The sequence below is a fragment of the Gobio gobio genome, assembly GCF_949357685.1.
Source record: "Gobio gobio genome assembly, chromosome: 23".
Classification (NCBI taxonomy): domain Eukaryota; kingdom Metazoa; phylum Chordata; class Actinopteri; order Cypriniformes; family Gobionidae; genus Gobio; species Gobio gobio.
This window is the reverse complement of record NC_137119.1, coordinates 4,043,709-4,070,162: the sequence shown is the minus strand read 5'-3', so window position 1 is coordinate 4,070,162 and position 26,454 is coordinate 4,043,709. Positions and strand designations below refer to the sequence as shown.

The 26,454-nt window shown below is 38.5% G+C and overlaps 1 protein-coding gene across 1 annotated transcript in view; it reads left to right on the top strand.

The window, feature by feature from the left end:
• The window catches only part of pard3aa (par-3 family cell polarity regulator alpha, a), a 753,733-nt gene extending 734,858 nt beyond the window's left edge, over window positions 1–18,875 (top strand). Inside the window, exon 22 of the mRNA XM_079805963.1 lies at window positions 17,454–18,875. Within this exon, the coding sequence (XP_079662089.1) occupies window positions 17,454–17,850 (397 nt within the window). The 3' untranslated portion in view covers window positions 17,851–18,875. The remainder of the gene's footprint in view (window positions 1–17,453) is intronic.
• Window positions 18,876–26,454: the final 7,579 nt, after the last annotated feature.

Below are 26,454 nucleotides of genomic sequence, written 5' to 3'. Positions count from 1 at the left end.
GTGCTGATAAAGTTTCACTCAATATTTCAGTGCGTTTATTTACAGCACAGCAGGAAAAACTACTTTATGTTTTCTGATGAAAATGTCCCCGCTCTAAAGTCACCTTCACAATGCGGTCGTGTTGGCGGCGCTGCTAAGGTGGTCGGAGTGGATTTAAGACACACAAAACGGAGAAAACACAAAATCTTGAAGGCTGATGTTGAAGCTTAAAGGAACACGCCACTATTTCTGAAAATAGGCTCATTTTCCAGCTCCCCTACGGTTGAGTTTTACCGTTTTCGAATCCATTCAGCCGATCTCCACATTAGCACTTTTAGCATAGCTTAGCATAGATCATTGAATCTGATTAGACCGTTAGCATCTTGCTCAAAAAATGACCAAAGAGTTTCGACAATGCAGTGATTGGCTGGTGGCAAGACAGCAACGTAGTGACATCATATAATTGAAAAAAAGATCTGGCGAAAAACTTGCCGAACTTTATAAGGAAACAGCAAAACAACCAAAACAACATAAACATTATAATAGATGCATGAAATGTGCACTGTTTAACATGATTCCCAGTTATTCATAGTCACGATTTCTGGTATTTGTTTACTTTATTTCAATTGCAATTAGAAATAAATAGCTGCAAGCAGCAATACCAGGGCCAAGCACAACAGAAGCAAACAAGGAAGCTAGCAGCAGACCAACTGAAAAAATGAGTGAAGACATTTGAAGACAATTTTAAAGCTACACTGTGTGATATTTTCCCCCATCTAGTGGTGAAAAGGTATATGACCATCCAGTGAATTTTAGTTTCTCTTCCTCTCAATTCCGATTTCGTTTTAACTCCTACGGTGGCCGATTTAGTCCAAGATTAACATGGCTTCCAGTTCGACCTCGTCCACATTCGACATCGAGTGTTAAAACGCCAAAGGCGAAGCTTGAATTTACGGGTATGTCCCTCTTCGGCTAATGTACTTTCAAGATGGAGGAGCAACATGGCGACCGGCATTCGAACCCTCACCCGTATGTATTTTCAATGGCATATTATAAACTTACGAGAATACTTTATTACTTGAAAGAAGTAAATATACATTAATGAGCACATATATTTTTGAAAGAACTAAGTGTTTTTAGCTAAGAATAAACTAAAAAAGTTACACAGTGTAGCATCCTTCCTTAGTCTGCGTTTTAGTATGTCAAAAAAACATTTGACCACTTCTGAGGCCATTATATAAAATATTTCCAGGACAACACACACATACATACAGTCAGATTATATATTCAGACACATATGATGTTTCACTGGTGTGTGCAGGACACTATAGTTCATTTCTGTAAGTGAGGAGAGCAAAAAGTCAACTGTGACATATTACACCCAAATATTCAGTGACTACTAGGGATGCCACAATTCTCAATATAATATTGAACCGCGCTTGTGAATTGCGGTTTTTTGGTTTTGCATTTAATTAAGTATTTTTCTACAAATTCTATAATTTGCCTCCAATCCCAAAATACTGAACAACGCGACATACATTCACATCACACGTTAGTGGTAGAGTTATACTCACGGGACACTATAGTTATTCACAATAAAGAAAGTTCATTATTTGCATGCGTTTTAAAGCCTTGCCGGCGTGTGCGCGGTTTTAACATGCGCTTTTCCGAGCGCGCGCACTAAACGCTTGTACTAAGTAGTCGTCTTACTGCGCTAATACTGTCAAATACACACAAGGTTAACATAAACACAGTCGGTTATGTCTAAAGTGAAAGTAAAATCGGTGTGTGTGTCTGTATATTAGATGCGTGCAGGTCTTAAATTGACAGCAGCGCAGCCTATAGTGAACACGCTGTCCTTAAAGGGACAGTTCACCTATAAAATTATGTCATTATTTACTCACTCTAATATTGTTCCAAACCTGTATTCATTTCTCATTTTTGAGTGAACTATCCATTTAATGTTAATACAACAACAAAAGACAAAGAGAAAATCACTCGCTGCTCTTGACCGAAAAACTTTAATACAGTAGCTTTAATAAGAATCAATGTATATTTTATAGTGAAGTCTATGTAGCGTTTTATTTGTACATTTATTCATTCAATTTCATAGTTAAATGCTGCTGTACAGCTCTGAGCGGCCAGTGTAAATCTTTATATATTTTTTTTTTATATATATATATTATACAATACACTAGGAATGTGTACAAGGGTTTTTTTTTAAAGTAAAGTTTTAAGTTTAAGTAAGGTTTTTAAATTATTTTAAGTAAAATAAAGAAAGAGTATTGCAATTAAAAAATAGTCTTTTTTCTCCTTAACCTCTTGCTGTTCCTGTCGCTTAAGAATAGAATAACAAAAAACTGATGTAACAGCCCGTCAGAACCGAACCGAATCGAAAACCGTGGTTAAAAACCGAGGTATGTATTGAACTACTACTAACTGTATTGTTGCATCCCTAGTGACTACCAGTCAAATTTCTCAAAATTTGGGACCAAAATGATTTCGACACTTTAAGCTGAGCATGTTTTGCTTCAGTGTTTTTTCTTTTCTTTAATTGCTAATGTGACCTTTGACACCACAGAAGTCCCTAACCCTCAACCGTATAGTAATGATAATGGTTACCTTGTAAAACAAAATACTCACTTATACACTTATCATACACTTTCTAAAGTATAACACTGTATTCTGCAGGTATTTTGAAAAGGAATTATTGGGAAATTATGTGTGTGTGTGTGTGTGTGTGTGGTCTAACCTACATGCATGGTGCTTGTTTTTATTGGCTTTGAGAACGGTGTAACCAGGATATGTACAATTACAGAATTAGTCCCCCCTCAAGCAATGACAAAGCCCAGCGCACACCGCAGAAAGGAGGGCGGCTTGCATCCAAAAAAAACCCTGTTCTATCCATCATTCTACTCCCTTCTTTTTTCTCCGCTCTTTCCCAAGACAGTAGAGAAAGTCCTAGGGTCGATAGAGAGGTCGGCATTCACTACTCCACACTAGGTGGACATAATGACAGTTAATCAATTCAACCAATCAGCTTCCACTATTTCTCACCGCCTTAAGCATCTTCAATGTCGTTGTCTATATCGAGCGAACTTCAGACGAAAACGCCGGCTTTACAAGGAATCCGCCGACTAGTTCATGCCGGAGCGTTGACACTTTCCCTGGGGAAACTCGGCCCCTTTGATACACATTCCACCCATAATCTCATACCATCGGTCAAGCAGGGTCAAGCTGGTGTGAAATGACCCCTGTCCTCTGGAGGACCCGGCCTGAGATGCGTGCTCATTAGTAATGCGAGGACTCACTGGAACGCCATTCATAACTCGGCTTGGATTGATCAACAGTTGCATGGACACACTGTGGATTATAAGCAAGCTTTAACAGGGATCCAACTGTGTGTTTACCCTCTGGGTTCAGATTTAGCACTTGGCTAATGAAGGGATTCTTTTTTCGGGAGGTGGATTAGCGAGACAGAAAGGGAGGAACAGAAAATAAGACAGATAAGTGAAGTGCACGCTGATTAGCAGTAATGGAAGTCATGTGAAACAGAGCGCAACTTCATGCAACAGCTGCACGTTATAATACAGCAACACTCGCAGGCGCAGAGATAAGATCCAGGTCCCACATTCCAGCCTCACGTTCTGCTTCCTGTTAACAAATAGAAAACATTACTCAAGGTGTTGAGATAATATTGTTCTCTGTGTGGTATATATCTGTTGCCCTTTTGATAAACTGTGACGCACACCAGCTGTGTTTCAGGTGTAAATACTATCGCTTTTGGGAGAGAGGGTGAAATACTTTTGTTCTTGTTGTGAAGTGATCATAGAGATACTACATCTTTTACATTTATCTACAGGTGAAGTGTGATATCAGAATTGCACCAGTTTTTAAACAGATTTCATAAATAATACCCCGTCTGCTATTGGTTGAACAGACCAATAGCCCCGCCCCAGTCTTAAGTGGCGTTCACACCGGACGCGATTCGTGCGAAGGTGGACGCTTGAACATTTTGAGTTTACTCGCACGTGAAATTCGCGCAAATCGCGTGTCAAATGTCAACTTTATTTATATAGCGCTTTTAACAATGTAGATTGTTTCAAAGCAGCTTTACAGTGTTAAACAGGAAAATAATGCAGCATAATTTTATTCAGCTGTATAGCCATTCTGGAAAAAACGCTGATGTCATCAGTTCATTTCAATTATCATACAGTGACAGTGTGGGCTTTAAATCAATAATTCGATCAGTAATTTAGTTTAAATGGTTAATTTAGTTTATTAATTCGATTTATTTCGATGTTTAGTTGAAAAATTTAGCGTGTGAAATTCACTGCACAACAGACGTGAATTCGCGTCATGGGCGGGGCTTCCGCCAGCGGCTCGTCTTGAGAAATGGCTGACATGGGCTGTGTTTACATGTCTTTTTTTATTAAAATCTACTGTTAATGTGTGACAAAACGTAGTTTTAAGCCTTTTTAGTCGATAATGTAGTTGTTTAAAGCTAAAATATGTGGTTTATTTATATAAAGAGCGCCTATTTGAACATTTTATCTGGCGTTTTCGGAGTTGTGAGCTCCAGTGGATCAGCGGCGCTCAGCGCTCATTAACCCCAGTGAGAGCAGCCTTTCCTCAGCCAGTCCTTCTGCCGCTGGCTCTGATGTCTCTGTGGCGTCTCAAGCTATATTTCGTCTTGTAACGGTCCGATCTTTGCTCTCATAGATCTATAATTTGTTCCCTGGCAAATCGTTTAGGCTGAGGGCAAAGAGAAGTTTCATTACTTTTTTATTTTTAGGCTATAACTGTACGTTGCAGTTGTAACATTAGCCTACTAGCACTGACTTTGAATGTTTGAGTGAATTGTTTGCTTTATTTCATGTGTAGCTTATTATACCTTTTACTTATACTTTTGTATTATTGATCATACATAAACTTGCATTTAACAAATAGAGACTGGGTTGTGTTTCATGTAATTTAATGTTATCACAGTGATAATCATATTGTCTGAACCAGATATTAATATACAGATTTTCTCCTCATTGTTGTCATTACTAGAGCAAGCTCCTGATTGGTTAACGTGGCGCGAAATATCCGCCAAAGTTCAGATTTTCCAACTTGAGCGAATCGCGCATTCAAAACGCTCAATTCGCGCCACCTCAATTGCGCGAATCTCGCCGCAGAATGCCATTTCGCGTCTCTGCATTGACTTAACATGTAAATCACTCGTGCGAATCGCGTCCGGTGTGAACGCACCATTACACCATTGGTTGAGGTGTTGCTATGTTGGGCTGGTCGGGATTCTCTAACATTGAGAGCGCCACAATGTTTACACTTCCAATCTACACGTCTTTCTTATAGTTGTCTCTGTTATCTTGGTATAGAAGTATTTTAAAGCCCCACTGAAGTGCCTTGAAACATGCATCATTATCCAGTGTGTTGATGTAATTTCCACTGAAACAGGAAGACAGGGCGGGACGTAGAACAGCTTATCCCCTTTTTTAGCCAATAGCCTTTTGTTTAAATCCATAAAAAATCCTTAGCGTTGAGCCCAGGGGCCCGTTCTTCGTACCTCGCTAACTCAGTTAGCTGGATTTGATTGTTGACAATTTGGGGTAAAAGGCACAATAATTAACATGATAATAAATAGTTAGCTGACTTTAACATTTGTTGACATGACATGGTAAATATCATATATTCAGATAGTAAATATCATATATTAAGTTGGATGGCCACCTTAGAGATGATCATCATCATATTTATAATTAAACCATCAGATTTAAAAAATATGATAATAATCATAAAACATATATTTATTTGTTAGGCTACTATACTGTAAAGTATTAAGGGATCGCATTCAATGCTTTCAGAATCTTTAATTTGAAAAATATTGTTTCTATATTTTTTAAATATATTTTTATATTTATTGAACAATAATGAATTATATTATTTATCAAAATAAACAGAAAATAGTACAAACTTTGCTAAAGAGATTTTTTTTGAACAAGTATTAACTTGACATGATTAAAAAACACATTTTTATTCGGGTGTGCCTTTAGCCCCATTGTACTTACTATGATACAACTCGTTTAGAACATTTAGTATATTACCTTTTTAATAGTGTATACTATTAATATGGTCTTAATAAAATAGCATAAATATGATGTATGTTATAGATACTAGTATTAACTCAGACAATTGATTCAAATGGGAAATATACTTTACAGGAGTTAAAGTGTGACTCTTTGCTAAATATTCTATTCTTCTAAATATCCTATATGATGATTTACCTGCTGGTTGGCTGGAGCTTTGAATCCATATTTGCAATGTTGAACGAGCATCAGCCTTCCTTTGCTCTTTCTCGCTCTGTCTTTTTTGTGGTCATTGTTTTTTTGTCTACAAAGTGTTCTGACAACAGATTTGGTGTTATTTATATTAGATCAGATCAGGTACAATCATTTGATTAGACAATTAATTATCTTCCATTTAAGAACATGGATATTTTGCACAAGATGTTAGCACTATTACAGCAAAACATTACCGGCAAAAATACAAATGACTAATTCTGCAGATAAACCCATTGTCTTTAATGTGGATTGTAGGTCGTAATCGACCTGTTAATGGGACGACATTCTGCGTCTCCAGAGATCGAGCACAACCACAGCCACAGACTGTGAGCGATGCTGCTGGAAAACATGGAGCGGATTTGCAGAATTTAGTGGATTTTTAGTGGAACAGAGCGTTTTTTATGGGAATCCTCCAATACTTTCGGCGTGAGAGAGGGAAGGGGGGGCACCTCAGAGCTCACACTAGGGCTGAACGATATGGACAAAATTTCATATCTCGATTTTCATGCCAGATTTCTCGATATCGATACAATACGATATGACTACGTGTTCGGTGAAAACCAGAATCTGAATTAAAATGTGTCTGATTTAAGCCTACATTTCAAAAATTTGTGTCAGAAAATGTATTGTTTTTAAGCCTTTCGCACGTACGATCACACAGGTGCGATCACCCTGGAGCGTAGGGCTGTAACGATTTGACCAAAAATAAAAACCTCGATTAATTGAACATTTGACCTCGATTACGATTAATGAAAGATTATTTGTCTTTCTTTTTTTTCTTGCCCTTATAAGGTTTTTAAGTAAGTTCACTGATAAGGTTTGTACTGTAAATATTTTCTACTATTAAAAAGGTGGAATTTTTTTTTCTAATGAAAAAGTGGATTGTGATTTTAAAATAGTTGAAGGAAACGGTTCACTTTCAGCAGTTATTGTCTATGGAGCAGATTTCTGTTTGTTGTCCATCAGATACAGATTTAACACTGTAGGTCTACATTACATTTATCTGAATGCATAATGAGAGAGTGATTGTGTGTGTTAATTACTCTTACTGTCTCTATTCATTATGAAGCTGTGGTTTGTACTTACTTCAAAGGTATTAAAATGTATGCCTATAACGGTTGAGTTTTTTAAGCTACTTTAGTGACTTTACTTTAGTCACAGCTTCTGTCTGAGTGTTCGTTTGTCAAAATATATCAGGCATTAGTTCAACATAATACACATCTGATGGTCGAAACTCACTTTAATGTTCAAACTGGCAGGGCTTAAACCACCTACAAATGGCACAGCTTTGTGAGGACGCAGGTGAAAGATCTGCCTTCAGGGCGCGCGCGTTATCAGAGACGCGACACGGCTCTGTGTCACTGAAAAAAGCTGAGCAACGAAACAGAGAAGTTTTCCGTATTGTTGTTTTTGAATAGTGCACAATCGCTATAAATGTTGAAACTGGCAAGCCTTTAAACGCATTTACTTGACAAACTTTATGAGCACGAAAGTGAAAGCGGCTTCGGGGCTTGCGTGCGCCGTCTGTGTGTGTGTGTCAGCGCGTAGGCTATAAGAACAGCAATTAACTGACCTGTATATAAACTGTGTAAAACATGCAGCTACTATAGTGATTCTGGGCATCTATAAACACAGATAACCGCTCCTGTATCTCTGTGTGTGCCTGCAAACTGCACTTGATGTGACTGACGGGGCGGAGCCACGTGAAAACCAAAATAACCGACATGGGAAAAATTAGCCCCATTAATTAATCGATTAATCGTACAGCCCTACTGGAGCGGATGATCAAGTGCATCACATGATCAATTGTTGAATTTAGCCAGAGACAGGCGCGCTCAGAGCTGTCATATATCACAACTTTTCAGTGTTTTCAACCACATACTGTTTATTTTAGGTTTCAAACATATAAATTCACATAAGTACTAAAAAAACAATACATTTAGAGTTTGTAAAATACACACTGATGTCTATGGAAGAGGTAATAATCATCCTTTCCATTATAATTCGACACGTTTTATTCATATCAGATACACATTGTGTAAGTAACTTCAATGTTTACTCTATTCTATTCCCAGTTCACCAGCCACTTACTTTTAAGTATTTCGGGAGAAGTGGATGAATTCACGTGTTGTAAACATAGAGGTTGTAAATCCAACAGATCCGATTCTCTGAACTGCGTCTACGGCACAAACTAACCCGGCGGCGCCCATCGCGCATACAGCTCAACTAACGCCATCGTTATAAAGGTGTTTAAACAACAATATACTTCCACTTGCATGTGTTTGACAATCGGAATATCAGATATCTCATGCCATAGCTAACACATTTGTGAATATTCTGAACAGGGCTCTGAACCGGTTCAAGGAACGAAAACCGGAAACGAACGAAATTTTAAGAGGAACAAAAACGAAAACGAAATCAAAATCAATTTGAATCGTTCTGAACAGAAACGTTAATTTGAAATGACCATTAACCGGTTAATAACGTTATTTTATCGTTCTCTTTAATATTTTAATTTGGCAGTGACCAATAATGAATAGAGTTACAGCATGTGACGTTGACGGATCAAGCGTGAGTGAAATTCTTTTTGTACGTTTAAATAAGTAGTACGGACTTTAAGCTCAAATAGACTGATTTAGGCTAGTTTGTGGATTTCGTTTAAGCCTATCCAAGTAGGTTACTAGCATCTATCAAACATTTTTCCTAGTCTTTCAGATTGCCAATACAGGTCAATGTTTTCTATATAGACGGTTGATGCTTCGTATTAATTGGTATGTTATATTGCATTAAATGATCAAGCTTTATTAGCTGACTGAATTTGATTATGTGATGCAGTGTTGCGCAGTGTTTGCTTTGAAATTAGCAGTTGACGGTGCATTAATGGTTATCCAGTTTATTTACTCTTTATTCATGCATTTTTTAAAACAAGTCGTGTTGAAAAAAAGTTATGGACAAAGAATGTTGTCACTCTTCTGAAAAGAATAGGCATATAGAGGGCCACTTTCCGCTCCATTAAAACAGGTCAATATTTGTCCCGCTGTTTATGCTTTGTAATTAATGCATGTATTTCTGTTGTGGTTTTCAAGTTTAATTATCATGCGTTATATTATCATTGAGTGAAAATAAGTCTTTATTTATACATATTTGTTTAAAGTATAGGCTAAATTAAAATAACGTTATTAACCGTTATTTTTTCAAATCAAACCGTTTTCGGAACAGTAATGTTTATTGAGGTACGCAAAAACGGAAACGTTAAAATATCGATTCTGCTCGGAGTGAACCGATTGATATTTTTTCCGTTTTTAAGCCCTGATTCTGAATAAAAAAGGAAAAAAATGACATAAGCAGATCATCATTCATTCAGCGCTGTTGCTGCTGCGGTGTGTCACGTGATAAGCAATGACGGGTCACCATGGAAACCCCCCCCCCCCCACAATATAGTTCCCACGTTCCTGGGAGTGTGTGTGCGCGCGCTGGCTTAAAGGGTTAGTTCACCCAAAAATGAAAATTCTGTCATTAATTACTTACCCTCATGTCGTTCGACACCCGTCAGACCTCCGTTCATCTTCAGAACACAAATGAAGATATTTTAGTTGAAATCTGATGCTCTGAAAGGCCTCCATTGGCTCAATGGCACGGTTCACTCTCAAGACCCTTAAAAGGTACTAAAGACGTCGTTACAAAGTCCATCTCACTACAGTGGTTCTACGGAATCGGCGAGAATACTTTTTGTGCGCAAAAAAACCCCTAAATAACGACTTATATAGTGATGACGATTTCAAAACACGGCATCATGAAGCTTCGAAGCGTTATGAATCAGTGAGTCGAATGATGATTCGGATCGCGTGTCAAACCGCCAAACTGCTGAAATTTGCCGATTCAAACCGCTGATTTGACTCACTGATTCATAACGCTTCGAAGCTTCTTGAGGCCGTGTTTTGAAATCGTCATCACTATGTAAGTCGTTATTTAGGGTTTTTTTGCGCACAAAAACTATTCTCGCCGATTCATAAAGTTATTGTTGACCCACTGTAGTGAGATGGACTTTGTAACGACGTCTTTAGTGCCTTTTAAGGGTCTTAAGAGTGAACCGTGCCATTGAGCCAATGGAGGCCTTTCAGAGCCATCAGATTTACACTAAAATATCTTCATTTGTGTCTGAAGATGAACGGAGGTCTAACAGGTGTCGAACGACATGAGGGTAAGTAAGTAATGACAGAATTTTCATTTTTGGGTGAACTAACCCTTTAAGCGGTGCATTCAAGGGCACTCGTAAAACTGATGTTTGTTGTGACTGCCAGAGTTTTATGCAGGGCGAGCGCGGAGAGGGGAAATCTATATCGTCTATATCGTTGCTTTTTTCGATAGTAATATCTTGAAAGTTCATATCTAGATATAGATACGATAACGATATATCGTTCAGCCCTAGCTCACACACACACACACACACGTCCTCACTCCTGCTGTCACACATCAACGCACATTAAGAAACACTGCTCTTATAGAGTGCTGTCATTTTTAAAGTACCGGTACTAATACAGTTTCATATCGTACCCAACTTACCCAGTCGACTAAAAATATTGACGTCGACTAATTAACAGCGTTGATTGTATCGACCAATCGCAACAGGCCTAGTTAGCTTATAAATAACAGTAAGGCTATCATATTGATACTAAAAGCCAAAAAACGTCAAAGAAAATATGACACACTTTACCTTTCTGCAATACCTGCACGTCATGCCTAACAACAGCCTTGAATATATTCACAAATCAAAAAGATCAAGATATATTTAGCTCAGAATGGCACGTTAATGGAGGTAGAGGGCCAGAACAAACTACTTTAATAACAGGATTTTATCTATTAGGTTAATATTGCTTGTTAACGGTTTGCTTCTAGCCGTTTTACATAGAAGATGGGTTATTTCAAAGTCACCATTTTCTCAATAGTTTCAATAACAAGTGTGCAGACGGGACTGTAAGAGCATGAAGATGGTTCATTTTTTTCTACCTAACACCACCATCTCCTGGGAAAAATGCCATGCGTTTCCCCCTTTCTGCTGGGATTTGCTCTTAGTTTGAGGTTATAGTTCGACTTCACTCTATTGAAATACAACAATGTGCTGTAATCAACAGTTTTACTGGCGTCCAGTCAGTTTCGCCTCCTACGTATTTCAAAATACTAGGTCCATGACCTTTGACTTTGAATACAGAATACACTGAAGACTGATTGCGCAAAGCATATTATTTTCAAATTTGGTATTTATCATCCAAACAATGTGACCCATAGTGCATGAAACTACGAGATTCAGTGGCGCGTGATAGGGCCAGAATCACTATTATATTTGTTCATACTTAGCGTGTTTGTTCTAAACCTTGAACCACTGGCTTTGGTGTGTGATTTGTTGCATACGGTTTCTTTGTAAGACATGAATGATGCCTCAAATCATGTGGCTTATTGAGGAGAGGTGCGCTATTACTTTCCTTAGCAATCAAATATACAATTGTCCCCTGTAGCAATCAATAAACCTGGCGACTTACATTGAACCCAAGCCATTCCTAGGGTCCATAATAACAGATACTAGGGCTTTTTTAGACATTGCAAAAAATGCTTTTCTTATTTAGTATTTTTGTCTTGTTTTCAGTCCAAATACCTAAAAAATCTTACATTAAGAAGCATTTACAAAACAAGCAAAAGTTTTTGTCTTGTTTTGGGGGAAATTAACTCAAAATTAAGGGAGTTTTTGCTTAAAATAAGCAAAATAATCTGCCAATGGGGGTAAGCAAAATAATCTTGTTTTCTGTTTGAATTAATTTTGAGTTATTTTCCCCCAAAACAAGACAAAAACTTTTGCTTGTCTAGTAAATGCTTCTTAAAGTAAGATTTGTTTAGATATTTGGACTGAAAACAAGACAAAAATACTAAGTAAGAAAAGCATTTTTTGCAGTGCAGAACACCCTAGCATCTTGCTAGTGACAAAAAAACGTAAACAGCCCTTATTTCACCATCACATTCTGGACAATATGAGAAAATTTTTGTGCCTGTTTTTGAAAGGCCTCCTCTTGTGTAAGCCGATGTGTGAAATCCCAACTGAAGTGTGCGCATACACACATGCTTTTAAGCGTGCAAGGCCAGTGAAGTGTGAGCGGGCCTTCATTTAGCCATGAGGCGCAGGGATGTGGCACGTTAGCTACTTCACATTCCCACTTAATGGATCCTAATAACGGAGAAGATGGACAGAGTTTGAGTGGACACCCCTCACAATGGCCACTGTGTTGACAAAGAAATTTGTAGGTTGGATATTTCTTCCTGTTCCTTTAGACAAGAAAGAGATCTAACCCTGGCGGTCTGTCAAATGTCTAGTAGTTGATTGGCCGGTATGGATGGACATTGAAGGAACCTGTTATTTCCTCTCTTGATGTTAAGTACGCTAGCGGGAGTGTTTAACCGTTTGTGTTCAGCAAAAAAATAGATTTTTACATTTTCTGAAGAAAGTTGTCTTGGACGTCTCACCGCAGCAATGCTTGCATGTTGTAGGTGGTGGTTATGATATTCTGCTCTCTAGATTTGACGCAGGTCCTTCTGAGTACCATCACGTCTTAACCAGACGCAGTTTATTTGTCCACACCCGATGCAACATGACTACGAGACATCAAAAAGCACAGCCAATCAGAAGAGCGAGCATGTGGGCGGGTCTCTCTGTAAGCACAACAAAATGGACAGTCATTCGTATATATTAGGGCAGCGACTATTTGCACTAGGGGTCGACCGATATGGATTTTTTAGTGCCGATGCCGATTTTTTTTCATCAGCCTTAGCCGATGAGCGATACGGGCTGCCGATTTTCTTGAGCCGATATTTGGAACCGGTACTGCTTTTCTCCCTCAATTTACATCATAAAAATGACACAATGATCATGATGATAATTTAAAAAAGGAACATTTATTGAACTAAAAAAAAAACATTTAACAAATAGTAAAAACAGGTGAGGTAGAACAAGAAAAAAAAGAGTTCAGTGGTGAAAATAAATATTTAAGCATAAATAAAATAATGACACTATTGCACACAGTATCAACAAGCAAGCAGCATAATAAAGTGCACACTGACTGTACTATACTTCATTTTAAAACTATTTACAATCTAGTCATTTAATGGTTACACTCTAAAAAATGCTGGGTTAAAAATAACCTAAGTTGGGTTGAATATGGACTGACCCAGCAATTGGGTTGTTTTGACCCAGCGGTTGGGTTAATGTTTGCTTAAAACAACCCAATTGATGGGTAAGTCCATTTTCAACCCAACTTGGGTTATTTTTAACCCAGCATTGTTTAGAGTGTAGGTGCACTTCACGTAATCTCTTGTAGAGCAACACCAGCGGTAATTCAGGAAAAAATCTCCCAATGCTCCGCGTGAAACTTCAGTCTTCATGCCATCTTATTGGGTCAATTAAGCCCTCCCTACACCAGCCCTAACCCTAACCAATGAACGCTTTATTATTAAACACTTTAGACTATTTATGTCCACTTTTGGAATATTTTCTTCATTTCTATTGAAAATGAATGCCTTTCTGATCTGATGTGTGATGGGAAAAGGGAGTCGAGCGAGTTCTGCAAAAGGCGGATTCAAACTCAGGTCGATTTGCGTCAAAACTGCCATGTGCCTTATCTACACTATTGACAATCAAGTGTCTTACGTAATTTTGTCTGGCCCAATCAGACGTCAGTGAGCGGGGTTTGTGTAAATAGCCTCTGCCAACAAGATGGGCTATTTGCACTTAGTGTAAATAGACACTCCGATATATTAAACTATTTTGATTGAAGTGATTGAAACGATCTTTGTTCAGTTTGAACTTTCTCGTTCTTTTTTTCAAGATCTGAGGTGATATTCTTTTTTGCTTTTTAGTATGAATATAAAAGGTCAAGCAAATTGATATTCAAACTCTTATTAGACGCTTTCAACATTGAATAAAGCACATTAGTCAGTAATTATCATTCTCATAGTGTATATAAGGTCACAAAAATAGAAACCGTTTCTAAAATAGTATTCCTTGGCTAGTCGTCATGACTTCTTAGGAAAAAACTGATTAATATATGCATTGTTGGGGAAAGTTACTTTGAAAAGTAATGCATTACAATATTGCGTTACTCCCTTAAAATGTAACTAATTGAGTTACTTAGTTACTTTTTAAGAAAAGTAATGCGTTACATTACTTTTGCGTTACTTTTTACTCACCTGGGCTGGGCTTGTTTTTGTTTATAACAAAAAAAGTTATATTTTTGTGCAACGGTAAAGATCTCTTCATACCAAAATTGAAATAATAAGCCCCAGGCTGAGGTAAAAATGCAAATTCACGCATGAACAGTAGAGGGCGCAGCTCCATTCGGGATAATGGTAGAATAGGATGCAGGAGAAAAAAAATTTACCAATACAAACAAAAAATCTAGTAATTTTCATCATCAAAGGTCAGCAGCAAGACATTGGTCAATTAAATATAAAGGTAGATTATGCTTAAAAATTGTTGTTTTATTTGCATTTGACTGATTGTATTGATTTTGAGGAGTACAGAATCTTTATTATGCAATTGAGATAAATAAATGCTCACATCTAGTCTAGAACTACAATAACCCTCATGTTCACACACACACACACACACACACACACACACGCCTCTGCACTTATTTTTCTCAACATGGGGGCAGGAGAGCTGTCAGTCAAATTAATGTGAAAAAGTAACTCAGATATTTTGTTGTAAATTTGAAAAGTAATGCGTTACTTTACTAGTTACTTGGAAAAAGTAATATTATTACGTAACTCAAGTTACCTTACCTAGGGTTGGGCGATGTCCCCTAAATTGGCAGTTGACGATGTTTACAGTAAAACATCGTGATGGTCGATGATATCGTCGTTTTTAAATAGGTAGATAATATACTATATCTCTTTACATAAATACTATTTTCTACTTAAAACTATAATTTCGTTATTTTAACTAACCCAAATAATGACTCATCCGCTAGGTAGCACGTGAGGGGGAAAACATGGGTTCCTTCCACTTAAGAGTTGAGCTCTTTTTATTTAAATATAACTCTTTACATAAATACTATTTTCTACTTTAAAAAAAATAATTTCGTTATTTTACTAACCCAGTGTTTTGTATGTGAATGCTGTTTCACGTGAATATTACCACAGGAGGGAAGCACAAAGCTTTGTTTAGCCTAGAAAGGAAATAATGGTCAGATAGCACTTTTTCATTCTGTTTTGCGATCTGGACACTCGATTTTCCGTGAATTTTAACAATAGGCCTAGTCCATTTTATCCCAATGGACATGGACATCTCATTTCTTTTCCCAAATCTTCACTCACGTCGCCATTTTCGCAGGTGATTATAAACGTTTCTTCCTTTCGTTTGCTTATAATTAAGTCTATTATAACTATTCACATCCTTTACTGTGGTAAAGTATAAAAAACATTGTGGGACGAATACCTTTTTACTTCAAATTTTGTTTAACAGTTTGTTCTTGTTATTAAACTTGGTAAGGCGCGTCAAGTTTGGTTTATTTGAATAGCGCATTTCACACACACACACCGGTGATTTTAGTTTTGTTTACTCTGGCAGTGAATAATCAAACATTGCCTAAATGTCTTGACCCTGTGGAAGATAAAATTCGCTCTTCAGAACTTTTACAACAAGTGTTGCCTTGCAACATCAGGAGAAAACATGAAGATGAAGATATTCAAAAGGTGTCTATCCAGCTCGTGTCCCAAAGCGCAGAGCGGTATATGACACATCTTTGCGGGGAAATAGTATGATTCAAATATTTTTCTAACTAATATTTAATTCTCTCATATTCTTGAGGTAACCATTATTTACTGAAAATCGTTTAAATGTTTTATAGGCTGTGTTGTTTCACTGACGGAAGTGCTAAAATAAACACGCATGCTTATGGATGTTTCAGCCTCAAATGATTTTAAAATGTAGGCTATATATATATATCATCTGGCATAGACTACAGTATTTAAAATAGCATATATATGCATTAGTTACATTCTAAATTTAATTTACAGAGCAATCCCTGCTGAGTTTTTAGTTTAAAGGGTTAGTTCACCCAAAAATGAAAATTCTGTCATTAATTCCTCACCCTCATGTCGTTCGACACCCGTCAGACCTGTAAGTTCATATTCAGACACAAATGAAGATATTTTAGTGTAAAGCTGATGCTGAGAAAGGCTTCAGATAGGCCTCCATTGGCATTCAGTACATTTACACTCCCAAGACCCATAAAAGGCACTTAAAACGTCGTTACAAAGTCCATCTCACCACAGTGACTCTACAATAATCTTACGATGCGACGACAATAGTTTTTGTGCGCAAAAAAAAATCAAAATAACGCCTTTATCCAGCTTGTTCTTGTCTTCCGTGTGCCTCCACGACGCATGCGCGAGAATATGACACAGATCCGGCGTTCGGACACATGACCCAGAAGCGAGCTGAAAACAAGCTGTTGAATTCTACATTGATCGTGCTTTAGGTCTCGGCGTAGTTCTCAAAATGGGGTTAAAGTGTGCATTTCATGGACCCGAACGCTGGCGCTACGTCATATTCTCGCGCATGCATCGTGGAGGCACACACGGAAGACAAGAACAAGTTGGATAAAGGTGTTATTTAGATTTTTTTTTTGCGCACAAACTATTGTCGTCGCATCGTCAAATTATTGTAGAGTCACTGTGGTGAGATGGACTTTGTAACGACGTTTTAAGTGCCTTTTATGGGTCTTGCGAGTGTAAATGTACTGAATGCCAATGGAGGCCAATCTGAAGCCTTTCTCAGCTTTCAACAAAAATGTCTTCATTTGTGTCTGAAGATGAACGGAGGTCTTACGGGTGTCGAACGACATGAGGGTGAGTAATTAATGACAGAATTTTCATTTTTGGGTGAACTAACCCTTTAACAAGAGGATTAGTGTGTGTCGCACTCACAACAGACTCGCAACGGGGACGTGGCATCACGATGATATCGTCCATCGGCACGACCCTAGCGTTACCCCCAACACTGAATATATGTAATGTAGCGTGTCCAATTAGGACACAGAGTTTTGTTCAGTCTGTTTCTGACCCTTCTTTCTCTCTTCCTCACAGACAACCACGTAAAAACCCTAGCACCGTGTCTCAAGACTCTTGGGATAAAGTCTATCCTCCTGGCGAGGTCTTTCAGAGCGCCAAAGAGAACCCGCGCTACTCCAGCTACCAGGGGTCCCGCACCGCCAACGGCTACCTGGGCGCCGCCACCGCCACGGGCCTGAATGCCCGCGTCCTCCTGGAGACCCAAGAGCTCCTGAGACAGGAACAGAGGCGAAAGGAGCAGGAGGCTAAAACCAAGCTCCCTACGATGGAGGAGACACCAGCCCCCAGCCAAACCCATGTTCCAACACCACCCAAAGGTCCTTACCGACAAGATGTGCCACCATCGCCCACCCAACTCGCCCGGCTCACCCGTCTACAGACCCCCGAGAAGGGCCGTCCCTTCTACTCTTGAGACGACAGATCAAAACTGTATTACAGCAATAATATTGAATGGAAAGAGACAGAGCTATAGTATGGAGAGGATTCTGGGTAATTGGTTTTGCAGGGTTTTCTAAGGGGTTGCCATTTTTTTACTCTAGTATGTACATACTGAAAATCTTTGTGGAATATCTATCTCCCATGCCTGCTTTTGACACGCGTGTACATGTTTGTACTGAATTCATTGACGTTAAGGCACTAGGTTCTCTTGACAATCACATGACAGTCGCCCGAGGCTTTGATACGCGCCGGTTTCCACCATATTGTGACCTACATATCACGTTTTTTTTTTTCAAGTGTGCTGAAAACAGGTGGGTGAATTTCACTACACCTGTCAGGAACATGTCTGGATCATATTGCAGCACAGAATCAAAAGACAAATATATGCAATATTTATGATATAGCCTGTTTCTAGGGCGAGGAAGATTTGTTTTTCACAGTTTCACATGATGTGGAATAAAAATTGGAATAAGAAAGTTGTGGGAACACATTTTTATTCCAATTTTTATTCCACGTCAAAAAAATATTTTCTAATTTGTGAGTTTATTTGAAATTTGTTCCCTTAGTTCAATTGTGGCCACATTGTACTAATTTTGTTCCTTTTTTCAGTTAATTTAGTTAAATTGAGGCTATCATTTAAAAAGAAGGTAATAAATAATCCTTAATTTGAGGTCATAATATTTTGTTTTTTCCCCTCGAATGTCCCTATTCATCAAAATTGACCATAATTCAGATTTTCATAAGACTGTGATTACGGAAATACACATTTCTACTCTAATATAGTCAAATTTATTCATTCATTCTTAAATAAAAAATCTGCATAAATTCAGTACAACATATCTATGATGTATAAATATTTTACAACTTAAAGGTGCAGTGTGTAGTATTTATGAGGATCTATTGACAGAAATGCAATATAATATACATAACTGTTTTCAGTGGAGTATAGAGCCGTTATTTTTTATTACCTTAGAACGAGCCGTTTTTATCTACACACACCGCGGGTCCCCTTACAGTGAAATCGGCATTTTGTGCCGCCATGTTTCTACAGTAGCCCTAAACGGACAAACTTCTCTACCGAGCGCTAGTGACTCTCTCCTGTCTCAGATGACGACATCTTTGACCTGTGTCAGCCACCGTAGCTTCTCTATGTGCTTCGAAAGGGAGGGGTGAGCTGTGGACGACTGCAATTCACAACCTCACCACTAGATGCCACTATAATGTACACACTGCACCTTTATAATTATTTTTACATCATTGTACTGAGATTGAGATTTGTGTTACGTTACCCTAATGAGAGTGTTGTAGGTGTAGGTGTGTGTGTTTTAGCCCATGTACTCCAGCAGTCTAGCTGAACCCAGCTAATAGAGTGTGAAAAGGTTATGACCCCACAAACCTCCAACTCTCCGCTACGGGAACCCCCATTAACCCATCATACTTCTCAATTGCCCCTCATGTGACGCCTTCCATCTCCACCCACTTTATAATTGATTCTTTAGCTCCTTCCTCTAGTTAGTGGGCTCTGTTCCTCCACTAATAAGCTAGTAAATGCACAGCTCTCTCCCTTCTTACGGCAATACATCCCAGACCAGGAATGAGGGAATTTGTTAAAACTGGGCACTTTTAATAGAATAATAACAAATATGGTTTGGTGCTTCTAGTAGAACAGAAATTACCTTTAAAGACAACGTGAAATGGCTATTTAAACAATTTTATCCATCAGGAATATATGACCGTGGTTGGAGGGGAGGGGCTAAAAAATAAGAGGGATTGATGATGTCATCCACAGTGGGAAAATTGGGGGGGTTGCACAGATGACATAGCATAGATGAAACACCAGGAACATGGATTAAGAAAGTAAATAGTGTGTATTTTGAATTAATGTTGACTTTAATGCTTCCTATCTTGTGCCTTCCAGGCTATGGGCCCTATCATACACCCGGCGCAATGTGACACGTGTTTCTTGCTAGTTTCAGCCCGAAGCAGTTCTCATGTTCACGTCCAGCTCCTCGTTGTTTAAATATCAAATGCACTGCTCATCTATTCACCCTATGGGCATCTGGTCTGAACACCAGGTGTGATCAGGAGCATTGTTGCAACACACACCTCCTCTAAAGTCAATAGTAGGGCTGTGCGATATTGAAGAAAAATGCAAGTCCTTGTTAAATAATGCGATATTCAATATGCGATACGATATTGCTTTAAGTGTGTAAAATCTATTTCTTTCCCCAACTGATATCTTTCACTTAAAGGATAACCGACTGTGTTTACATGAATATTCATCAAGACGGCCATTTTGACACAACTGCGTGTGTATTTGACAGTTCAAGTGTGTAACAAGACACGAAAAAAACACGCTGTGTGTGTGTGTGTCAGACAGCGCAAGACTACAAGGAGTTGTTTTGCGCAAGTTATTGTGTTTAATAACTCTTTTAACGTCAAGCAAGTCACATAAGTATCAGTCATGTGCTCAGTATATTCTCTGCTATATGTGTCAACCTAAAACGTACACTTTTCACAATGTTGAAGTCGCCTATTAAAATCATTCAGATATTGCGTGCCCTTGCGATATGCATATTGCCACATGTACATTTGCGATATTTTGATATATTGCGCAGCCCTAGTCAATAGTGCAGTATTTGTGTGTTATTCAAAGGGTGTGTTAGTAATATAAGCCTATAGGCAGAGAACAACACACACATTTTTAAATATTAAAAATAAAAGGATTCCTCTCTGGAGATGCGTTCAGTCTTTCCGCTCATGTAAATAGTGAATCCGTCATGGTGTGAGCACAATTGGCCTTTAAAGGGAAAGGGAGATGAGACTCTGATGGCACGTTATGCCCAAAACACACCCTAGGGACAACTGTTTTGGACCATGCACCGACTATTTTTCCCGTTGTTAAACTAGCAAAAGTGGATTCAGACACGTCCTAAGTGCACTTGCGTCGTGTGCGCACTAAAATAGTGTGTCCTGGTAAACACTATGGGAACACAAAGATGGCGATTTCCAAAATCTTTTTCCTTGTGGGGACGTTTTTTGGTTATAAATCAGACTAAGTGATGTTTTTAGACAATGTAAAAATGCAGAACGTTGTGTGAGGGGTAGGGTTAGTGTGAGGGGATTGACTATACAGTTTGTACAGTATAAAAAGCATTGTGTCTATGGAAAGTCACCATGAACCCCATGAACACCATGGGAACCCAGTGTGTGTGTGTAGGGTTGGGCATCGTTTTGATTTGAACGATTCTGATTCCGATTCCGATTCTTAGTTTCGATTACGGTTCTTTTCGATTCTCGATTCCGATTCTTTGAGGGGTGGAGTCACAACATGTCACAGGCTCATTTCACAGAGGAAAATTGTATTTTGATTCAATAATGAGTTTTAGTTTTGGGACTTTCTCCGCTGGCATTTTCACTTGCTTTGCTGCAAAAGTGAATGGAGTTTCACACCGAGTCCCGGCTTAACAACAGCATTAGCAGCAGTCATTAGGACTGCTACTAGCGTGGGCAATTTGTGTATAGCTACATTTATCTACGAGGGGGGAAAATCATTTCAGTAACGTTGTTGTTCACCACAATTCGCAATTGGTCAAGGGCTTTGTTATTACACTACAATCACTTACCTGATTATGACGAGGTGGGATAATGTTAGTTCACCCTGAAATGAAAATAAAGCCATCTTTTACTCACCCAGCTGTTGTTCAAATGCGCGTGTTCCTGTGTGTGCGCACTCCAAGCCGCAGTAGCCTCGTGCAATATTGACAACCGGTACACAATATTCACTTAAGGAGGTTATATTATTAGTATTATTTCTTATCATATACGTTATAGAAAAGACGAGAATTGAGCTTTGAGCTTGATTTCTCAAAATTGTTATGTGTGTGTGTGTGTGTGTGTGTGTGTGTGTGTGTGTGTGTGTGTGTGTGTGTGTGTGTGTGTGTGTGTGTGTGTGTGTGTGTGTGTGTGTGTGTGTGTGTGTGTGTGTGTGTGTGTTTATCGTGGGTGCAATGACAACAGTGCGAGTTATTATAGTAGGCATGAGCGCCGGCGGCTGCTGACGGCTCATAGTGCACACAGAGGAGCGCGCTCAGAATAACGGCCGAGCTCAGTGTTTTGACTGAATAATACGGTTTCTTTCTGGCAAAACCTTATAGTGTGCCCCTGAACACTTTCCATATGGCGCGCGTCTCCCTGTATCGTTGCGTGATACATTTGTTTATTTTTTGTAATGTTTTAGCTGATCGCCATTCACTGCCATAATAGGAATGAGCGCGTGCAGGAACAGTATCTTAAATGTCATAGGACATAGGGCACTGTGACAACATCAGAGTAAGTAAAAGAAGGCTTTATTTTCATTTCAGGGTGAACTTTAATAAGCGCAGGGTTGCCCGAGGAGGACAGACCTGCGCAGCATTTCAAACACGCTACACTCGTTAATTTAAATTTTAAATTTTAATTTATACACCACATATTTGTAGTGCATCCTCCCGTGCAAGAAATAAGTTTGTCATATGTGTTGCACTGTGCCGACCCAGGCTTTTTTTTTTTTAAGTGAAATAAAGCCACACTTTTGAGCGCCGCTTACCGTGCACTATGGCTGCAACAGAACAAACGGGCGCGGCAAGCACTTCCGAAGACTTGCGCATTTGGAACCGATGATCGGAATCGAAAACAAAATTTCTAAACGATTCCAATGGCATCGTTATTTTTTAAACGGTTCCAAGTTGGAACCGGTTCTCGATGCCCAACCCTATGTGTGTGTGTGTGGATGCATTAGTTTTAGACCCAGTAGGTGTGGGTTTGACTGACCTTTGCCTTCTTACAAACCGCCTTTGGTTTCAGCGGCTCAGGCGGAGACCAGTTCAGCACTTTAGTTATCATCACAGGTTAATGGCCAGTTGCTCGCGCTCGTGTTCCACTATAACACAACAAAGCTCAGGTTACAGCTCACGCCACAGTAGCCGCGGATAGGGGTCGAAAACCTGTTTAAAGGAGTAGTTCACCTAGTAATGAAAATTGTGTCGCCGTCTCGTCTCTCTCATGTCGTTTCAAACACGTTTGACATTCTTACTGTGAACACAGAAGTGCAGCTCACACTTTTCTCAAGTCGAAGCTCTGAAAAGGATTAAAAAAAGTGGACCCACTTTATATTAGGTGGCCTTAACTAATATGTACTAACATTTTAATGAATCATTTGATACAATGCACTTATTGTGTACATACATGTGTTTACATTGTACTTACATTTTAAAAAATACCTGCATGTAATTACATCTGTAATTAATTTCTGTAGTTACATTTGTAATTACACAGTTGACACTTCCCTTACACCAAACCCTACCCTTAAAGGGTTAGTTCACCCAAAAATGAAAATCCTGTCATTAATTACTTCCCCTCATGTTGTTGGACACCCGTAAGACCTCCGTTCATCTTCAGAACACAAATGAAGATATTTTAGTTGTAATCTGATGGCTCTGAAAGGCCTCCATTGGCTCAATGCACAGTTCACTCTCAAGACCCTTAAAAGGTACTAAAGACGTCGTTACAAAGTCCATCTCACTACAGTGGTTCTACAATAACTTTATAAAGCGACAAGAATAGTTTTTGTGCGCAAAAAAACCCTAAATAACGACTTATATAGTGATGACCGATTTCAAAATAATGCATCATGAAGCTTCAAAGTGTTATGAATCAGTGAGTCGAATCATGATTCGGATTGTGTTTCAAACCGCCAAACTGCTGAAATGACGTGACTTTGGCGATTCAAACCGCTGAATCGACTCACTGATTCCTAACGCTCCGAACCGCTGAATCGACTCACTGATTCATAACGCTTCGAAGCTTCATGATGCCTTGTTTTGAAATCGGTCATCATGATATAAGTTGTTATTTAGGGTTTTGTTGCGCACAAAAACTATTCTCGTCACTTTATAAAGTTATTGTAGAACCACTGTAGTGAGATGGACTTTGTAACGACGTCTTTAGTACCTTTTATGGGTCTTGAGAGTGAACCGTGAATTGTGCCAATGGAGGCCTTTCAGAGCCATCAGATTTCAACTAAAATATCTTCATTTGTGTTCCGAAGATGAACGGAGGTCTGACGGGTGTCGAACGACATGAGGGTAAGTAATTAATGACAATTTTCATTTTTGGGTGAACTAACCCTTTAAACTTACCCACACCACCACACCTGTCCCTAACTCTACCCGTATTCCACCTCAATATCAGCAAAAGTGTTTTGCAATACAATTTGAACACAGTAAGTAGATTGTACTTATTTTTTGATGTAAGTACATAATACTTAAGGCCACCTAATATAAAGTGGGGCCAAAAAAGTTTCTGAACAATGCTAAAAATATATATATAGTACATTTTTAACTGACCATCCCTTTAAGTCCAGCTGTCTCTTAACTGTTCATTGAGAAATCGAAACCACTCTCACAAATGTCATGTGGCTTTTATGTGCGCTCTATATTTTTTGGTATTTGTATGTGTGTGTGGGTTTTGCATGGGATTGTGTGTCCCCAGTGCCTGTAACATGACTCTCTCTTGTCTATGAACTGTATCTTGGCAGGAACATGAAACACTTGGCCACATTTTTCAGCGCTAAAGCTAAAAGAGCTCAATAAGCTCTCACGAAAAGGAAAGCCAAGCCCATTGACCAATGTCCTCTCCTCCAAGTCTCTTAAAGCGAGTCCGGCTGGCGTCTCGCTCTGTCTCGCGTCCATTCGTTGTGGAAAACGTTCAGTGTATCTACTCCGAGTAAAAGTGTGGTACTTCCTCCCACGATTGTTATGGGTTCTGTGGTACGACATGGATGTTCTTCTAGTATTGTATCTACTAACAGAGAAGACATTTCCAGAACAGCAGCGGGTTTTAGTTTTTTGGTTTTGGTGCTGGCTGCGTTTCTACTATTTTATATCACATTGTATACATGAGATGTTTTCGATGGGAAGTGCCTGTGAAGAGGGATGTTTTTTTATATGTTCAAAGTTTAACGTGTCGCCAAATGCACATATTTTTAAAATGAACTAATTATTATCTTTTGACTTTCTCTGATCATACAGCATTTGTTTTAATCGTTAAAAGTAATCTGCACATTTTAATGTATTTGTATGACATTTTGTTGTCCACTTCATAGGTACTATGGTGTTCGATTCCTGTATGAAAATGTTTTTTACAAAGTTTTTACCTGACGTGTCAATGTGCACAAAGCTTCTCTGTACATATCAAATCTATATTCAATAAAACGTTTCTTCATTTTGTTTACAGGAAGCGTTTTTCCTTCTTTATTTTCAAAACACCACATGCTTAATCATCAAATAAACAATATCTAACATTTTATTTTATCATTTTGAAGACGATCTCAAATAATCAATTGATTATTTTCAAAAACATGTGACCCTGGAGCACAAAACCAGTCATAAATCGCACGGGTATATTTGTTGCAATAGCCAACATTACAATGTATGGGTCAAAATTATAATTTTTTCTTCTATGGCAAAAATCATTAGGATATTAAGTAAAGATCATGCTCTATTTGTAAATGTCCTACCGTCAATATATCAAAAATTTCATATTAGTAGTAATATGCATTGCTAAGGACTTCATTTGAACAACTTTAAAAGCGATTTTCTGAATATTTAGATTTTTTTGCACCCTCAGATTCCAGATTTTCAAATAGTTGTATATCTCCAAATATTGTCCTAACAAACCATACATCAATGTAAAGCTTATTGTGTATAAATTTACTTATGACTTAGTTTTGTGGTCCAGGGTCACATATATAATGGTCAAATTATCTGTGTGGGTTTTCTTGTCACATGACAGGGAAGGCTGTCATGACAGTGAAAGGTTATACCACACATTTTGATTTGAAGTTAATATTAATTTATAGTAATTATATAACTTTTTTAGTGATCTCCTCAGTTATACCACCTAGACAAAGTGCAAAATAAATATTTTTTCAATTAAGAAATAACCTGTTTTTGTGAAGAGGCATCTGAACGCATATAATACACACAGTTTCAAAATATGCTAAAGGGCAATAATGGAACAACAGATTTAAAAAGTGACTTATTTAACACAGAATACATGGCAAATTTTCTTGAGGAAAAGAATTCTTAACTAATGCTGTGAACTGTGAACTATACATGGGTGTCATTTGCTGCATTACTAATATTTAGGGATGCACCGAATATTCGGCCACCGAAAATTTTCGGCCGAAAATGGCCCAAAAGTACATTTTCGGTTTTCGGCCGAAAGACTTTTATCACCGAAACAACACGGCCGAAATGTTGTGATGACGCAAACAGAAACCGCGACCTGCACGTGCTTGTCTGAAGCAACATGTCCGCGGTGTGGACGTATTTCAGTATATCTGAGAAAGACCTACATCTGCTCTATGCACAAGCACTGACAGCGAGAGCTCATGTTCTCGATGAGAAGAGGACCAGACTTCACTGTGAAACCGAACAATCTTTAACAGTGGGCATGTTTTAAGCGCGGAACACACTTCAATCTGGCGGCGGCGCGCGCGCGTGAACGCGATCATCTGTGAGCGCGATCGATCATC